The sequence below is a fragment of the Nelusetta ayraudi genome, unplaced genomic scaffold (genome assembly GCF_046127955.1).
Source record: "Nelusetta ayraudi isolate G7.1 ecotype Tasmania unplaced genomic scaffold, CSIRO-AGI_Nayr_v1 ptg000042l, whole genome shotgun sequence".
NCBI classification, from domain to species: domain Eukaryota; kingdom Metazoa; phylum Chordata; class Actinopteri; order Tetraodontiformes; family Monacanthidae; genus Nelusetta; species Nelusetta ayraudi.
The window spans coordinates 9,754,338-9,770,413 of NW_027466092.1; the positions used below are offsets into that span (position 1 = coordinate 9,754,338).

The window sequence follows — 16,076 nt, forward strand, 5'->3', positions numbered from 1 at the left end:
ATATTTCTTTGGTTTGCTTTCCCACTGAAAATGTGTACAACATGAGGCAGCTGCTTCTGCCCTCCAACCGTCCGTTATTACTGATGCAGTGTTGCTGAAACGAGCCATCAAACACCTTAAAATCAACACATGACACACACCTGACACTGTTCAGCACTGGCTGTCATCAGATAACATTGATGCATCCTCCCACTGTTATTTGAATGAAGATGATGAATAAAGCAAGAATGGCCCCAGTTTGAGCTCAACATGACGGATTTTACACCGTGTGCTGTTGTTAACAAGCTAAATGTACATTGAGACTCCAACTCTTGGCTTGTTACCTGGTTTACTATTTCATCACCATGTTGAGCAGATGGTGGTGATCATAGAGTGATTCCTTGCCATTAAGAAAAATCTGTTCTGATACAGAATGGGAGAAGTACACATGTAGAAAAACCCTCAAACTGCAGTAAAACTCTAAATTGTTTGTGATTTTGACTAAATGGGACAGGAGTTTGATTCCGTTCAGAGTGTTCACAGTGTTGACACGTCTACATGCCTTCTCACAACACGGACACTGAACAAATGCTACAAAGCCAGTAGGGGGACAAAAACATGTATACATACAAAATGTCTTAAAACTTTATTTGTATTAAAAAAGTTGGAATGTTTGGTTACGCATACAATCTAGAACACACAGACACACTGGAGCGACACTCGTTACCTCCCAAAACAATCAGAACAGGTTAAAGGTGTTGCATGGGAAATCTTCTCTTTTGACGAGCATTAAGGAGGAGTGACGATGCTTCACTTCACAGACGCAAGTGAAACAAGACGAGAACATATTGACACACAATGACCTCTCGGCGTTCACGTCACTGTTTTGCCATTCCTTCTGTGAAGTGGAAAACAGATGCCCTTAAAGATGTCAAAAACACTGACAAACATTTAAATCCTCACGGGCCACTCTTTTCTGACTATATGTACCTTAGGAGACGATTGTTCTTCTCACACACTGTCTGATAGAAACCAGGTCAACCTCAGAGACTCAGCTGAGGACTGGATTCAGTCTGGAAATGCTGCTGGTGAGTTTGGAGTGTTGACACACAAGACAATTGCATGTTTAGACCCAAAGCTTAAGGCTCAGTGTTTAAGGAAGAGATCAAGTTTCATCATGTGACAAAGGAAACAGCTTGACGACATTGAAATGTGTAAATGAACAAACAAAACAAAAAATTGCTTGCGCACAGGAAATGAACTGAACTGAACTTGCGGCTTTTGCAGACCGTTGTCATGAGAGAAAGCAACAAATATGACCCACTACGATGAAAGATAAAGATATTATATGGTAACAAATGCGACGTTCAGCTAATCAGACACATCGACCCACTTTGTAGTGTGAACTTCTATATTGTGTTATATCATCATACTGTAGTGCAATATATTATCAGTCCCATTGTTCCACTCTGCAACTGCATTTCACTGTTGTTTTGCAGCAGTGGGCCACACACATGTAATAGTGTTGAAATACCATTGAACGAGGAGTTTCACAAAAGGTGAGCTGTGTGAAATGCTGAATTGACTTCAGGCATAAGAACCTTCATCATGGCTATTGGTCATATAGGTTGTTTTTTGAACACACAGCTAGTTTTGAGATTTTAATCCGATTGTAAAAAAAAAACAAAAAAAAAACTGTCACTTTAATCATGACATTCCATTTATCAGGACGACAATATGGCTTTAGAGAAGGATGTGCAGAGGTGCATTATTCCATTAGGGATGACAAGCAGAAACAGCCTCAGTGTTTAGTGAAATGATCGGGGTTAAGAGTCTAACCTGGAGGTGAGGTCCATTATAAATACACCTTTGTGTTGAAGAGGAACAACAAGTAGAAGCCACGTGCAAAAACTTGTGAGAAAAAGACTTAATAAATAGTGCGTAAGGTAAAGCCATTAATTAGAAGATGATTGCTTTTTTTTGCTTTTTTTTTTTTTTAATGATTTCACTGCTGTGCTTAAACATGGCCACTAGGTTTCTTACATGTGCAATTTTTAAAGTGTGAAATAATAACAACTACTTTGAGGCGGCTGCCAGCTCTACATAAAGCACAGCTGGTGCTTCCTGCTTCCAGGCGTCAGCAGTGACACACACACACACACACACACACACACACACACACACACACACACACACACACACACACACACACACACACACACACACACACACACACACACACACACACACACACACACACACAATATTGTTAGAATCCAGGCAGCAGATCAGCTTAAAGTCGTTCATTCTCATTGGGTTTTAAAATTCAGTTTTCTTATCTTGGGCCTGGGCTCGAGGAGAGAGAATGATGTTCTTTGCGGTCCAGTTTTAACTTGGTGAGGTGAATAAGCCCTCAGCTCTAAACCCTGCCGAGGTTGAATTTTCCATCCCAAATCCCTCCAGCCGCCGTGAAAATCATTCCGCTGACTCCGAGTAAGAAAGCCTACGTCAAACATCTGTGCAGCTAAAGCGGCCCACTGAAGCAGATGTTGAGGCATATTATCTATGCATCCTTTGCCATCACTTGCGTCCAGGCCAGTCGTGCTCTGAAGCAGCTGATGTTGAGCTTATTAGTTGAAGCTTACAGACGCGGAGACGGTGAAGAGTCTGAACTGAACGGTGTGAACACAGATCAGGGAGTCGCAGGGTAACACAACATTGAAGATGAATTGCATAGGATGAGTTTGACACCGTCGTGAAGGCAAAGGAGGTTGGTCATTCCAGTAGTAGGTGAACGGGCCTCGACTGAGCGCTGAGGAACCAGCCAATCGCAACGCCGAATTACTGTTTCTACTGGGTTTTGTGAAAAATGTTGGACAAATACACACGAGCACGTCCACGTGCACGTTGCAGGCACAGCCAATACCTCTGTCGCGTTCACAGGTGGCTGGTATTGTCAGTTCAAAGGCTTTGCCCAGCCTGCTCGTTGTTAAGGGATGGAAATGAAGCTTTTTGGAACGATCCCCCGCTTGCCGCCAGCAAAGCCCAGAATCCACTGCTCGTCCACAGACTCCACCTGTGTGATGACGTCACCAGCCTGCGGCAGGACGATGGAAGCAGCCCATTTACTCACCAACATAAATAATAAAAAGTGAAAATATTCCGCATTTTTAGTTCAATCAAAAGTAATTTAACTTTCAGACAATTTTCATTTCTGAAGCTATATTCAAAAAGCAAATATTAAACAAAGCCTTTTATTTCTGGCAGGCACAAACCTTCAGCGTTAGCTCATCCTCGCTCTCTGCTGTGAAGTCGAACTTGGCCACACCTTTCACCGCTGACTGCTCGCCTGGGATTGGCTGGCCTTGGGAAATGACACCAGAGAGAGCAATCATCATTTTACCAGGTCATTAACTGTCCAAGCAGTGCAGACAAGAAAACACTGATCAACACAAGTGTCCCACAAAACACACACAATCTCTCTTTTTAGCTTCAGGAAGCAGCTTCCCACTGTGATAATGACAGTGTCAATTTGAGAATAAACCGCAGGTTAATACAGAGTAAAATCTCACATTATTCAAATGTGATAAAGCTCTCAATGAGTTTAAACTGTGTGTGTGTGTGTGTGTGTGTGGTACCTTGGCAGGACTGTGTAAAGGCAGCAGGGTAGAGGCCCTCCTTGCCCTCCACTCTCCCTCTCCTCCACTCAGCATCAATGTGGTCGAGCACCTGGATCATCGCCCCCTTGTGGAAAGACAGGTCCTCTGCCGTTTGACCAGGGAAATCAAACAGGGCGACGGCCCACTCTTTAGCCTGCGCGAACACGAAGAGACACAAAACACAACAAAATCAAATGCTCTAAAAATCAAAACAACAAACGAGTGCAGATGATGAATAAAGCAAAATGCTCACTCACCTCGGACTGGAGGCCGTGCAATGTGTTTGGCTCTGTTGAGGACCACAGAGATTAAAATGATATTTCATTCTTAAGACAGTGTGTTGAAGCTGCTTGGAGTAATTGCACTGTACTTAGAGAAACAGATCAATGATGAAGGCTCAGTGACAAGACAGGGCAGTCTAGGTCATCACTCAGTCAATGTTAGCGTTGCAACTAGGGCTGTCCCGATCCGATATTGATATTGGTCCGATATCAGCCAAAAAAGGAATATCGGATTATATCGGACGTCATCTTAAGTCTCCGATATTAACACTCCGATAGAAAGCAGTCCATTCTACTCCGGCGCTTCTGCCCTATGCAAACAGGTGACTGCGGTTCATACTCCAACACAGCGGTAGGTGGTGGTAATACACCTGGTGCGCTCGCCAAGGAAGAGTGCTCGGCTCCAGCATGTAGAGCTCACATGACCTCAACAGTAACCGTCTATGTGCTCTAGGAAGAAATAATGTCGGCCGTGTGGCAGTACTTTTAGAATAAATAATGAAAGTATGTTTCATTTGTAGCATGCTGATACCGGATTGATATCGGTATCGGCCGATATTCAAGGTTGAAATATCGGTATTGTATCGGAAGTGAAACTACAGTATCGGGACAGCCCTGGTTGCAACGGTGCATGTGGCTCACCAGTTTTGCTCGTCATCTCCGCCGATGGGGACCCAGACTGCGCTAGCGGCTCCACCACCTCTGTGAAGCTGAGGGGAAATATTCCCACTCTGCCGTGGATCTCTCCTCGCGCCCACTCCTGTCCAATCAGCTGCAAGAGGGCGATGACGTCCCCCTGGGAGAACGTCAGCTCGTCCTCCTCCTCCCCCTCGTAATCAAACAGAGCCACGCACCTGGGACCCCTGCACACACACACACACACACACACACACACACACACACACACACACACACACACACACACACACACACACACACACACACACACACACACACACACACACTGAGGGCTGACTCTCCTAAAAAAAAATAGTATGAAGCAGGAAGTCCAGTTTGTCATTGTGAGTGTCTGACCTGGCTGGAGAAAGGTCTGGCTGCTCTTTCTGCTCAGGAGGCTGCAGAGGAAGAATGGACTGAAAGAAAAGGACAGCAAAGCTCACATCAATTTTTCTCCCCTTTGGAATACAGGAAAACAAGCACACCAGGAAGTCAAACATGTTTAAGCTAAGGACAAAATATAATATAATATAATATAAATATTATCACTGTAATGAAAATTGATCTCAGGTAGAAGCTCAACTAGCAAATTTGCAGCACATGGTAATTTACAAATGATTTAAAAGCTATTGTTGTTTAATGTAGGGACGGGCATTTGAAATGATTTTTGTGTTTGACGAAAGAGGCAAATTAAAGTCAATTCATCAAGAAATCATCATGAATGCTTGCCCTCCACCCAGATCATAACAATTGTAAAAAAAATAATAACTCAAATTTAACAGACTTTGCATAAAGTTTCAAACAAACTGCAAAACAAAGAAAAATATATCATGTTTATGCAAATAAACACACCCAGACTAAGCACATCCCTAACTGAAACTTTCTTGTGCTGCTGTTAGAATACAAAAGGCAACTTTCTGTCTGGTACCTGAGCATCAGGCAGGCTGTGGTCCATTAAGGCGGGTTTTGATTGGCCGTCACCTTCCGGCACTCGGTTTGGTTGGATGTCCAGGTCCAGGAGACACTGTGATGGGCTCATTATTGGAGTGACAGCGGTTTGACTTCTCCCGTCACCTGACGGATCCTCAGATGGCTTTGAGTCGTCCAGGACGATCAAGACTTCCTGTTTCTGTTTGAGCAAAGCGTCGAAAATTAACGGGGACGCTAAAACTCACCTCAGTGACAAAGACCTAGCGTGTAGCAGTGTGTGTGTGTTCATTACCGTGCAGCTGTTGAATAGAGGATGTCCAGGTTTGGGGCGCGGGGGCAGAGGCGGCCCTTTCTTTGGTGCCCTCTGAGTGGCTGAAACTGCAGAGGTAGCGTGTGAGGACAACGCCTTGCTGGTGGACGCGGGGACGGGAGTCGCTTTGGAAGCAGGGGGGGTTGTCAGGTGGCTGGAGGAGGTTGAGTCGATGGCTGCAGTGGCAGGAGGAGGGGGCCGTCCTGGGGTGGATTTAATCGGTGGAGGACGGAGAGGAAGCTGCTTCGTGTTTGAAGGGCTTTGAAAAAAAAAGAAAAAAAAAGTAAAAAAAAAGTAAAAAAAAAAAAAAAAAAAAAAAGGCACCCCAAAAGCCTTTCCTTAAAATCCCATGAAATTAAATTGATAAACCTTTGCCTTGCCCATTCAAAACGTCTCATTGCCATGTACTGGAAGAACACATCATGTCTCCCTATTAGTCATTGGCTTAATGAGTTATCATTGTGTCTGGCTTTAGAGAAGCTAACTTACAGTATCAAACAAAAACTTGGTGAATTCTATAAAATCTGGGGTCTTTTCTTGCAATACCTTCAAAGCACGGAATTACAGTCCACTTTAAACTCTTGAATCTCATTACTTGTCATTTGTTCTGCATTCTTGGGACTGCCACTCTGCTGCCTGTACATTCCTTTTTTTTTTTTTACATTTATTTTTTATTATTATCTATTTTTTTTCTATTATTCATCTTATTGTTCTCCTTTTATCTGTTGCTGCATTGAGTGTTTAATCCTAATTCTCTGCATTGAGTGTATAATCTTATATCTCCGTATTTCCTTAACTCTTGCATACTGTCGATCTATTTATTAGATACCTTCCTGTCTTTTTGTTTCTTTCTGTAGAACTGTTGGATGAGAGAGGGGTGGGGTTGTTCAAGTTTGTGTTTGTTTGTGTTTATATGTTAATGTTTACTCTGTATACCAATCCAAAATGTCAATAAACATATGTTTTAAAAAAAAAAAGGCCATTTGTTTTGAACAAGTTTCAAGATAAAGTCTGGTTATGAATTTGCCGTTCTTACCGAGGAGGAAGAGGAGGGTCTTCGTTGGTATTTTCTGGTTGGGGCTGGATCACAGAGCCTTTCCTCTGGGCTGGAACTGGAGCTACATGTTTCAAACTCGGACCTGCTCCCGGAGGTTTAGGCAGCGTTGGCTCTGAAGACGATGAAGAGGCTAAAGGCTGTTTGGTGGTCAGATTTGGAACTGGGATGGAGAACACGTTTAAGAGGTTAAGTGTTAAATATGTGGAGATTTTGAAGAAGAAACAGTGACATCAAGTGGTCACATTTTAGATCGCAGCGTATTTCACTCTCAAAACAGATTTTGGAAAAACGACAGGTTATTTAGTATTTTTTTCCTTTGATTTTATTTTGAAAAACGAAGGCTGCACAGATTCTCATCCATCTTGTTCTTCGTTGGTTTATTTGAAGATGCGAGCAGTCACTTCTTGTACTGTGATTATACACAATTATAAATGTATTTATGGGCAGTATATAAATGTTTTTGTTTTTTTTTTACACCAATTTAAAAAAAAATCATAAATCAAGCCAAATACTAGAAACTGGACCTTTAAGAGTTCTTTCATTGCCATTCAAGGGGATCACGTTATCCCATCAAACTACCAAATCATACAACTGAACTGAGGATGAGGGTAGAGACGGCAAACCAGATAAAGAGAAAAGGCGAGAAACTTCAGAAGGTATATTAGGTTTACAGTGACAAGGCAGGCCTGCAGTAACACAGCATGAGTTGTGCAGAGCCATGTGGCACAACTCTGCGTATCCACTGCTAACTTCTGACACTGAGGGTCTTTTTCTTCTTACACAATCGCAGCATTTTTCTTTGACAAGTGTGAGACGGAGCACTGCAGCCCTCTAATCTCTCTCTGGTGTTTCTGAAGCACACAGAAAATCTCTGCACATGTTTGCATATTTCTGTGAGAGGAATGAGGCAGCGAGATCTATGGGTCAAGGCTGTGAAGCGCTCCATTGTACACAGCATATCAACAAACACACACACACACACACACACACTTACCACTTGCCCTGCGCGGCGAGCTCAGTGCTGCTGGTTTAGCCGGGAGGCCGGGCCGAACACTTCCTCTCACTGGAACATCAACAAACAACATTTTGTTTGAACTGGACATGAATTCTTACAGATCACACCATGAGATGCTGCCACTACCTACTGAATGATTAAATAATGCACAAGCAACGTCCATCGAAGCGTCAACAGGTTTCAACAGTTCTCTTCCACGTGTAAGCGGGATGTTTTAAAACCTTTGCTGTTTAATACACCAACAATATTATTTACAATTCATTTTTCTTGCCTTTGTTTTCTGTTCCGCTGGCATAAACAGGGATTTTTGTTCCGCTTAATCGTCTCAGGCTACAATGAAACTCTTGTTTAGCAGTCAATCGGAGGCATCAGCAACAGCTCACGTCACATGAATACCAGACGAGTTTCAGGGTAAACACTGGAAAGTGTTTGTGTGTCAGCAGCAACACTCCTCTCATATTTCAACCGATGCATCACCCAGAAGTCCTGCAGCCTGCGTCAGGCACTCCCATCTGGATTCACGCTCAAATATTTGCCTAAACATGACCCCATTTACAATTCCAAAAGCCAAGACCAATGTGTATGTTGATCAAATCAGATTAAGAGTCCAGGATTGGTCTGGGACTTATTGACCAGAGAGCACCTGAATGACAAAATACACTTTCATATATTTGATTGTTTGCTGTTTAAAGAAATACATTGAAATAAATGAGTATGAAAAATAGCTGCATCATTGCAGATGGATAGAAAAGGTAAACAAATCTGACCCATAAACTAAACACAGCCAGGAAGCCACCAAAGTCGTCCAGTGACTAAAGCACCGCAATGAGGAAATGATACAGTCCATTCACAGCTAATGTCAATATTGAGCAAATCATTAAGTCGGCTGCAAATTTTTCAGTTTAATATTATCATGAAAAAGGTCACAGTATATGTTGAATGTTAACTGCAAATAAATGGCCAACCTTTAATTACAATACAAACCACTGTTCCAGAGTGTTGAGTGCGCAATCCACTGGAATTCCCTCCTCAATTACTTTTCCAAGGTAGAGAAGCTTCACTTAGCTTCGTTATCGAATAGAAAACAAATGTCACCTTCGAGTGCTGTGGAACCTCAGTGGCTCTTGGATTTGTGTACGTTAGTGAATCCTCTGAGCAATCCACTGATGCAGTGAGGAGGGAAACACTTACCAGTCGTATTCACAGCGTCCTGTGTCCCATCGCTTCCACTTCCTGCCCGGGTTCCACTACCGGGTCTTGGGGGCAGCGATGGAATGGTGTTCCCAGCCGGAGCGTCCATCTCCTGGTTGGCAGGACCCGCGCTGGCCCTGGGGGCCACGGCAGGTCTGGGGGGCAGTCTGGGCTGAGGTTCAGCTTTAGGCGGAGCGGGTCGGGGGGCCGGGACGGGGACAGCGGTGCTGGACAGGAGGGCCTCTGTCGACGGTTTTTGACTTAAAGGAGGTTTTTCAGTTTCTTTGCAGGGTTGCAGTGTCGAGTCTGAGCAAGATGTTGCGGTCAAAGAGTGCCTGTGCTCATCAGTCGTCTGCAGAGATCCTGCTGCTTCCACACCGTCGGAGCTACACGAGTCCGACGCCACTGGATTCGAGTCACTGGCTTCCCAGAACAGCTTGGCGGACGGCTTCGCGGTGTGCGAGAAGTTTTTGGGCTTGGGGGCGATGGTCGGGGGGGGAGATTTAGCGGGTTGCGGCTGGAGGCGGGGCCGTGGCCGAGGCTCGGGTCTCTTCGTGCCATCAAAGTCTCCGTTGTTGCTGCTTCCACAGCTTCCATCAGAAACTGGCTGCTGCTCAAAGGCTTGGATCCTGGCTTTTAAGGTTGCCATGTCTTGCCTGTCCTCCTTCTCGTCGTCCTCCTCGCTGTCCGATTGGCTGCACTCGCTGCCGTCGCTGCTGCGCTCGGGGAAGCCCCAGTCGTCGGCGCTGAAGGCCTCCAGCAGCTCCTGGAGGTACCTCCCCTGGCTCACCCCCTGGCTCACCCCCTGGTCGGCCTGGCTGGCTCCGGCTTGTGCAGCTAGCGTAGCCAAACCGTCCTCGCGCAACTTCACCAAAGTCTGAACTTTGACCTCGCTGCAGGTCGGCGGTGCGCTGAGTCTGGACCGGGGCCGTGGTCGGGGACGCTCCTGTGCGATCTGAGGGGGCGCCGCCGCTGACACAAAGGTCGGCTCGGTCTGAGCAGCAGAGTTTGAAGTGAAAGGCGAGCAGAGTTCAGGGAAGAGGTCACAGTATTGTGAGCGTGCAGGGCCGGATGTGTTGCCCTCAGGCAGGGCGCTCAACACAATGTCACTGTCCAGGGAGGTGCGTGGTGACTCATTTAGTAAGCCGTCATTAGCAGTCGCTGGTTTCAAAGGGTGAGGGAGAGCCGGCCTCGATGGTCTCACTGGTCTTTTCACTGCTGACAAGAAGACAAACATGTTTCAGCCACAACCACGGCAAACAACAGCGCACCAGAGAACAGCCACAACCACGGCAAACAACAGCGCACCGGAGAACACACACACACTTCTCCTCACCCTCTGACACTGGGGCAGATCCTGAGTCTGTCTGGGTGGCGATAGTTATCGTGGAAGCTGAGTGTGAAGACGAGGCACAGGAGGATGAAGAGGAGGAGGAGGGAAGGAGACCCTGCTCCTGTGTCTTCTCTCTGATCACCTCCTCATACGATGGTGGGGGCTAAGTTGGAGAAACGCAGCAAAAGCAGAATGTTTTTATAACAAATGTCATCATTTGAAACTGTTTTACCATGTTAGTGTCATGTAAGTTGCCAACCTGAATGGAGGGTGGGATCGTTGGGCCCCAAATTTGTGCCGCAGGCGGAGGGGGAGGTGGGAATCCTCCAGACGTTCCAGGAAACCAGGACGTCGGGGTCAGCGGCTCTGCTGACAGGATGGTGATCTCTGGTCGCCTAGCAACAGGGTGACAACAAAGGAAAATCACCCTCAAAGTTGCGCATGTATTTCTTTATCCCGAGAGCAATTAATGAGAGAGTTACCTCCTGTCTCTGTGCCTGTCTCGCTCTCGCTCTCTGGACGGCTCAGACGGCGGTGTGGTCCTTGCAGAGGCTTCATAAAAAGTCAAGCAAAAGACACATTTCATTATTCTACCTCGCAAAATGGACAAGTCAGACTTTTAGTAACTGGAATTAATACTCACTCCTCTTGATAGCTGCTCTGATGGATGAAAGAGGGCCCTGGCTAGAGGAGGAAATAAAGAAAAACATGAGTCACATTGGTTCAACAACAACAGCCTCGTCATCTGAGCCCAGTCTGACTTTTTTTCCGTTGCTCTTCCAGTCCAAGTGAAGTCTACCTCCAACATTTTCTAAGACTTCCATTATGTGTCGTCCCATGTGTTACTGCAGGGCACCGTGGCACTTTACAATAAAGATGACAGAGACAATGGCTCTATTCTTAAGAGCACATAAACAGAATCATTAAAAGGAGATTACGACCACCCTGTCTGTGAGTGTGTGCATAGATGTCCACGTTCCTGCAAACTCAAGCAGGTAAACTTGTCAATCAATTCCTGAGTCTGTGCTGCCCTTTCTAAATGTGCACAGGCCATTCTACTGACCTACAATCAAACATGACACATGGAACAACAAGACACAAATCACTGCTTAGACATTTACGAAATGTGCAGTGACAGCTGTGTGCTAGATGTGAGAGACGCGTTTCAATTTAGCTTTTGTCAACAGCTAACAGTGGCAACGGCGGCTGTTCTGACATCAATTTACGGCACACAAAAACTAAATTTTTTTTGTGGTTTCAGGTCAGAAATGATGCAACAAAAACTACAAGTTTTTTTCCACACAGATTTCAAAACAGTAGAGGAGGAGCTGGGAAACTTTCCAACACTCTAAGGTGGAACCTAAAGGCACGGAAGGAGCTTTTCAAACCGGGCTGTTGCTAGGCAGGCTGGGAGTGAACACTCACAGACCCCCCCCGCACGACAAGAGGTCAAACCTCTTTGCACTGCGCCTTCCCCACTGCTTTTCATCGTGTCTGGGGCTGCTGCGCTTTGTCTCAGGCTTTAGTCTCCCACACTCTACCTGCCATTGGGATGTTAACTACGAGCAGACACACATGACTCACCCTGTAATGGGCGATGAGGGAAGCTCCCCTACTTCACTCAAGCAGTTTGGTCATTTTTGAGGCTTTGGTTTGCTCTTTGATGGAGTGAGGGCTGTTTTTGTTACTTTTTGCTGATGCTGCCTTCCTGTGTCTCGCAGACTCCAAGGCTTTTTCTCTCTTTATTCCATTACATCATTCCGAGTGTGTGCCGCGAGGGTCAAACGGCTCAGATGGCACGACAAATGCAATAAACAAAAGTATTTTGTTTCTAAGAAATTCAGTCTTCACTAAACAAATGGAGACAGTGAGGTGGGAATTATAGAATGTCTCTATAGCACATTTTAAACACTAGAAACAAAGACACCAAAAAGTTTGTTCAATGTGACTTGACGTTGTCAACAGGCAGCTGCTTGTTCTTCGTCCCGTTTCTCTGTATTCTAACAGGCGAGTTTCTGTATTTCTATTTTTAAAGTTACAACCCAAAGTGTGGCTGTTTTCCCAAACCCCCTGTGCCCGCACCGACACTCAGGCACACAGTCTCAAACACTGACTTCTAAGTCAGGCTGGTTGTGTGTCAGAGTCTGAGACTGAAGAGCAGAAAAGCAGCTCCTGACAGCACTACAGAAAGCAGCCATCTGGAGAAAGATTGTTCACGTTCAAGTTCATGTGCAAAACAATATCACCACATTGGTGGCAAGGCTTTTAACACTTATGTGAAACTTAAAAATTGAGGTGAAATAAAAACAGGATAAAGTTTACCTGATGCGGTGCTCTGGTTTCCGCCTATTTGGACGACCTGAGAAAAGAAAGGAACAAAGCTTCTTTAAGAAAAATTAAAGGCAACAGTTGGGGTGCAACTGTTGACAAACTCATGAAAAAAATTTTCTCCTTGAACAAAAGGTGAAAAAACACAAACATCTCTCTTTCAAGAATTCTGCAGTATGTGGATCTAAAATCAAAGCTTCCTCAGCAACAATGATGATTTTTATTTCCATTAAAAGCTAAAAAAGCAGTTTTTTGACACAACTGGACAATTTTTCCATGTGTGTGCATTTTTCCATTCCCTACCCCCTCTCCTGTAACCGTCCGGCCAGCTGAGCGTCCAGCAGAACCCACAGCAACTAAACGTTGACTTGTTTGCAAAATGTATCAATAAAAATCTCTACTTTACCTTCTTTCCTCCACCCTGCAGTTTAAGAAATGTATTTTCTCTTCACTATGTTCGTCTTTGACTCTCTTCAACGCAGTTTTCTCCTTAGGACTCTATTTGGACTGCCCCTCTTTTCAGGCTACCTCACTTATTAGCCAAGAGGATACAGGAAGGAGGGCTGTGATTGGCTGCTGGGGGATTCTGCTGTAGTCATCGGGAGTTTTAACACTTCCAGATGTTTGTCCTGGAGCAGGATGGTAAAGCCCTGCGCTGAATTACACCACTGCAGACCGCAGCAAATTCTCTTGAGCCTTGGTGTTAAACGGGTGTCTTGTTTGACACGGAGGGGTGCAAGAGTAAGAGCCAGAGATCTTTAACTGGGCCACGTTGACGTGAGGTTGATCGACATACTCAATTTCCTTGAAAATACATTTTAAAACGTCAATATAGGAAAAGCCACGTTTAAAATGTGATTATGAATAAACAAAAGCGTACAAATTAAACTAGAAAGCCCAATTAGTCATTGTGCTCTTCAGGCTCAGTTGAGCCGGGACACAAGCCATCACGCATCTGCAGTGAGCTGCTGGTAAACAGTCATTAAATGACATTTCAGCCAAAGAGGAAACTTAGGTCACTGCCTTTTCACCACCATGCTGATAAGAGGTTTCCTTTTCAAAGCAACACTTACGGCACGTCACAAGAAAAAAAAAAACAACTGAACTTTGACCTCTGCGCAGAGCAAACTAGTCAAAATCAAGAATGTGTGTGTGCACTGCTGCTGAGACTCAAGTCAGTGACAAACTTTCAGCTCAACTTGACAAAACAACACCCCTAAAAAAAAAAAAAACTGTATGTGACTATTGTACACAGAGCAGGTTGGAGAAGTATGCGAGGGATGTGTCTGAAGGCGCTTTGATAATGACAGTGGTGGAGCTGCATTTTAAAACTTAGTAACCGACCAACCAGCAAGAAGCACATACCAACTCACTGTTTCTTGCCTGCATTTCCATGTTGCTCAGTTGCTGCAATACTGTGCTGCCGTCAGGTGACATTGTGTAAAATGAAACTGAGCATCGGTATCAACTGAGAAGTCGACTATTTCTTAATGAACAAAGACGCCAAGAACCCAAACAACTCACGATACAGCTGTAGTAATGGTACAAAATGTATTGCTGACCTAACAGTGTTCTAAGTGTGCAGTATTCCATAGCAGGGTCGCGTTCTGACAGACGGCCTTCAAAATATCCTAGATACTAAGGGAAGTATTCTCAAAGTCTTCTGCCACAGTTAAACTATAAAGGGCACTTAGACTTGGCCATAATTTCCCCCAGAGTTATTTCCAGCGCTCGTAAGAACCTCTTGTGGGTCTGTTCTCACACACTTGATACTCAGTGTGTGTGTATCAAAAAAGAAGCTTTGAAAAACCCTGTCAAAACTATAACTTGTGTTTACTTGAACGTGATCACAGATTAATGTATTAATGCTCACAATTGCTCACCAAGGCAAAAAGACCCTCCCCCAGTCACGCGTTTTTAATAACTGCATGTGTAAACTTTGACCCAAATGGTGAGGTTTCCACATGTTGATGCAAGAATGTATCACTTTGGTTACACCCAAGTTCACAGACAGCGCAGCCTAAAATTTGAATGTCTTTCGCAAGTTGTTAGAAATCCTGCTGAGATCCTCAAGTTTATTTTTGTTGTTGCAAGATTACAGTTCTGTCTTGCTATAAAACACTGAAAAATATCCCAACTGTGCGAACAGGCTGTGAGAACAAACTTAAAATTTCAGGCTGCACATTTGTTTTAATCCGGTTAAGACCTTTAATAAAACTCATTTCTCTGTAAAGTGCTCGATCAAACCGCAGCATCATTCCCACGAGAAATCATCCAAGCTTACAAATAATGTCACAACTGATTAGATGCTCGACTCGATGTAATCATACAAAGGCCAAAAGTGTCAAAGACTGAATATTGGGGACAATTGGAACAACATGCAGCAAATCTGAATGGCACCATGTGGCAGGTGTTTTCAGCAATCTCGTTAAAAAATTTTTACCATCTTGCAGGTGTGTCGACGTCTGTGTTTGGGTTTGCGACAAACTTTTCAGATGACACGGCAAAACCTATTCCACAAATAACAACGCATTACCATTTCCCCCATTACTGTTTAATTTGCTTTTACCTCCGGAACCGTTGGACTGTCGTCGAGCCACTTGTTGTTCCCGGGTGTCCCTCGTCATGTTTTCGTCCTCTTCTTCGGACCGTGCTTCGGCCATTTCTCCTCACTTGGTTCAACCAGCGGCTCCCCGCCGTTGAGAGTTTGTGTCTGTGGCCGCTGTCGCTGTTATTCCCTCTGCCGCCCGCCGGGCTTCACCAGGCGAAAATGGAGTCGACTCAAAACACAGCCAGTCTCAGCAACATGATTCCTCCCTCTTGTTTAGTCGACGTTAAAAGTCTCCGCGCGCGCGCGCGCGCGCGCGCGCGCACACACACACACACACACACACACACACACACACACACACACACACAGAGAGAGAGGGAGAGAGAGAGAGAGAGAACTCGGGATATGCTCGCCCAAACACCGTCAGTCACTCTCGAAACCGTCGGAACGTCTCGTAGCGTTGTTCGAAGATAAACTTGGACTCGGTGTTTACAGCCACTGCAGCGTTCCGCTCTAAAAAGTTTGTTACGTGTCTGGAAAGCAACAACAGCAACAAGCCACCGCTGGGTTTCGGTTCGACGCCAGTATCCGGGCTTCCCTGTTTGGCTCCCGATTCTCGAGTTCCTGATGCAGAGCCGCACGCGCGCCGGCTGCGTGACGTCACCGAGTGAAAACAAAACAAAACCATGAGAAAACAACACTATGACACAGTAAAAAGTAGTAGCTGCAAACTATTTTCATCAAACACGCAATTACAGACACAT

The 16,076-nt window shown here is 45.0% G+C and overlaps 1 protein-coding gene across 4 annotated transcripts; it reads right to left on the minus strand.

Annotated features, from left to right (window-relative positions):
- Positions 1-598: 598 nt before the first annotated feature.
- LOC142893527 (uncharacterized) lies at positions 599-15,603 on the minus strand. 4 transcript variants are annotated; one of them, XM_076034177.1, is made up of 17 exons: positions 15,331-15,603; positions 12,756-12,792; positions 11,077-11,117; positions 10,916-10,985; positions 10,693-10,828; positions 10,437-10,596; positions 9,101-10,315; positions 7,889-7,957; positions 6,874-7,054; positions 5,820-6,096; positions 5,526-5,726; positions 4,955-5,013; positions 4,562-4,782; positions 3,896-3,927; positions 3,618-3,792; positions 3,255-3,343; positions 599-3,076 (listed from the first exon to the last, which is right to left on the minus strand). In XM_076034177.1, the coding sequence occupies exons 1-17, from the start codon at positions 15,422-15,424 to the stop codon at positions 2,969-2,971; spliced, it is 3,165 nt and encodes a 1,054-aa protein (XP_075890292.1). In that variant the 5' UTR covers positions 15,425-15,603; the 3' UTR covers positions 599-2,968. The 4 variants fall into 4 exon arrangements, with proteins under 4 accessions (XP_075890292.1, XP_075890293.1, XP_075890291.1 ...); XM_076034178.1 differs by having other exon boundaries at positions 6,874-7,006; positions 7,892-7,957; positions 9,101-10,318; XM_076034176.1 differs by having other exon boundaries at positions 9,101-10,318.
- Between the last annotated feature and the right edge of the window lie 473 nt (positions 15,604-16,076).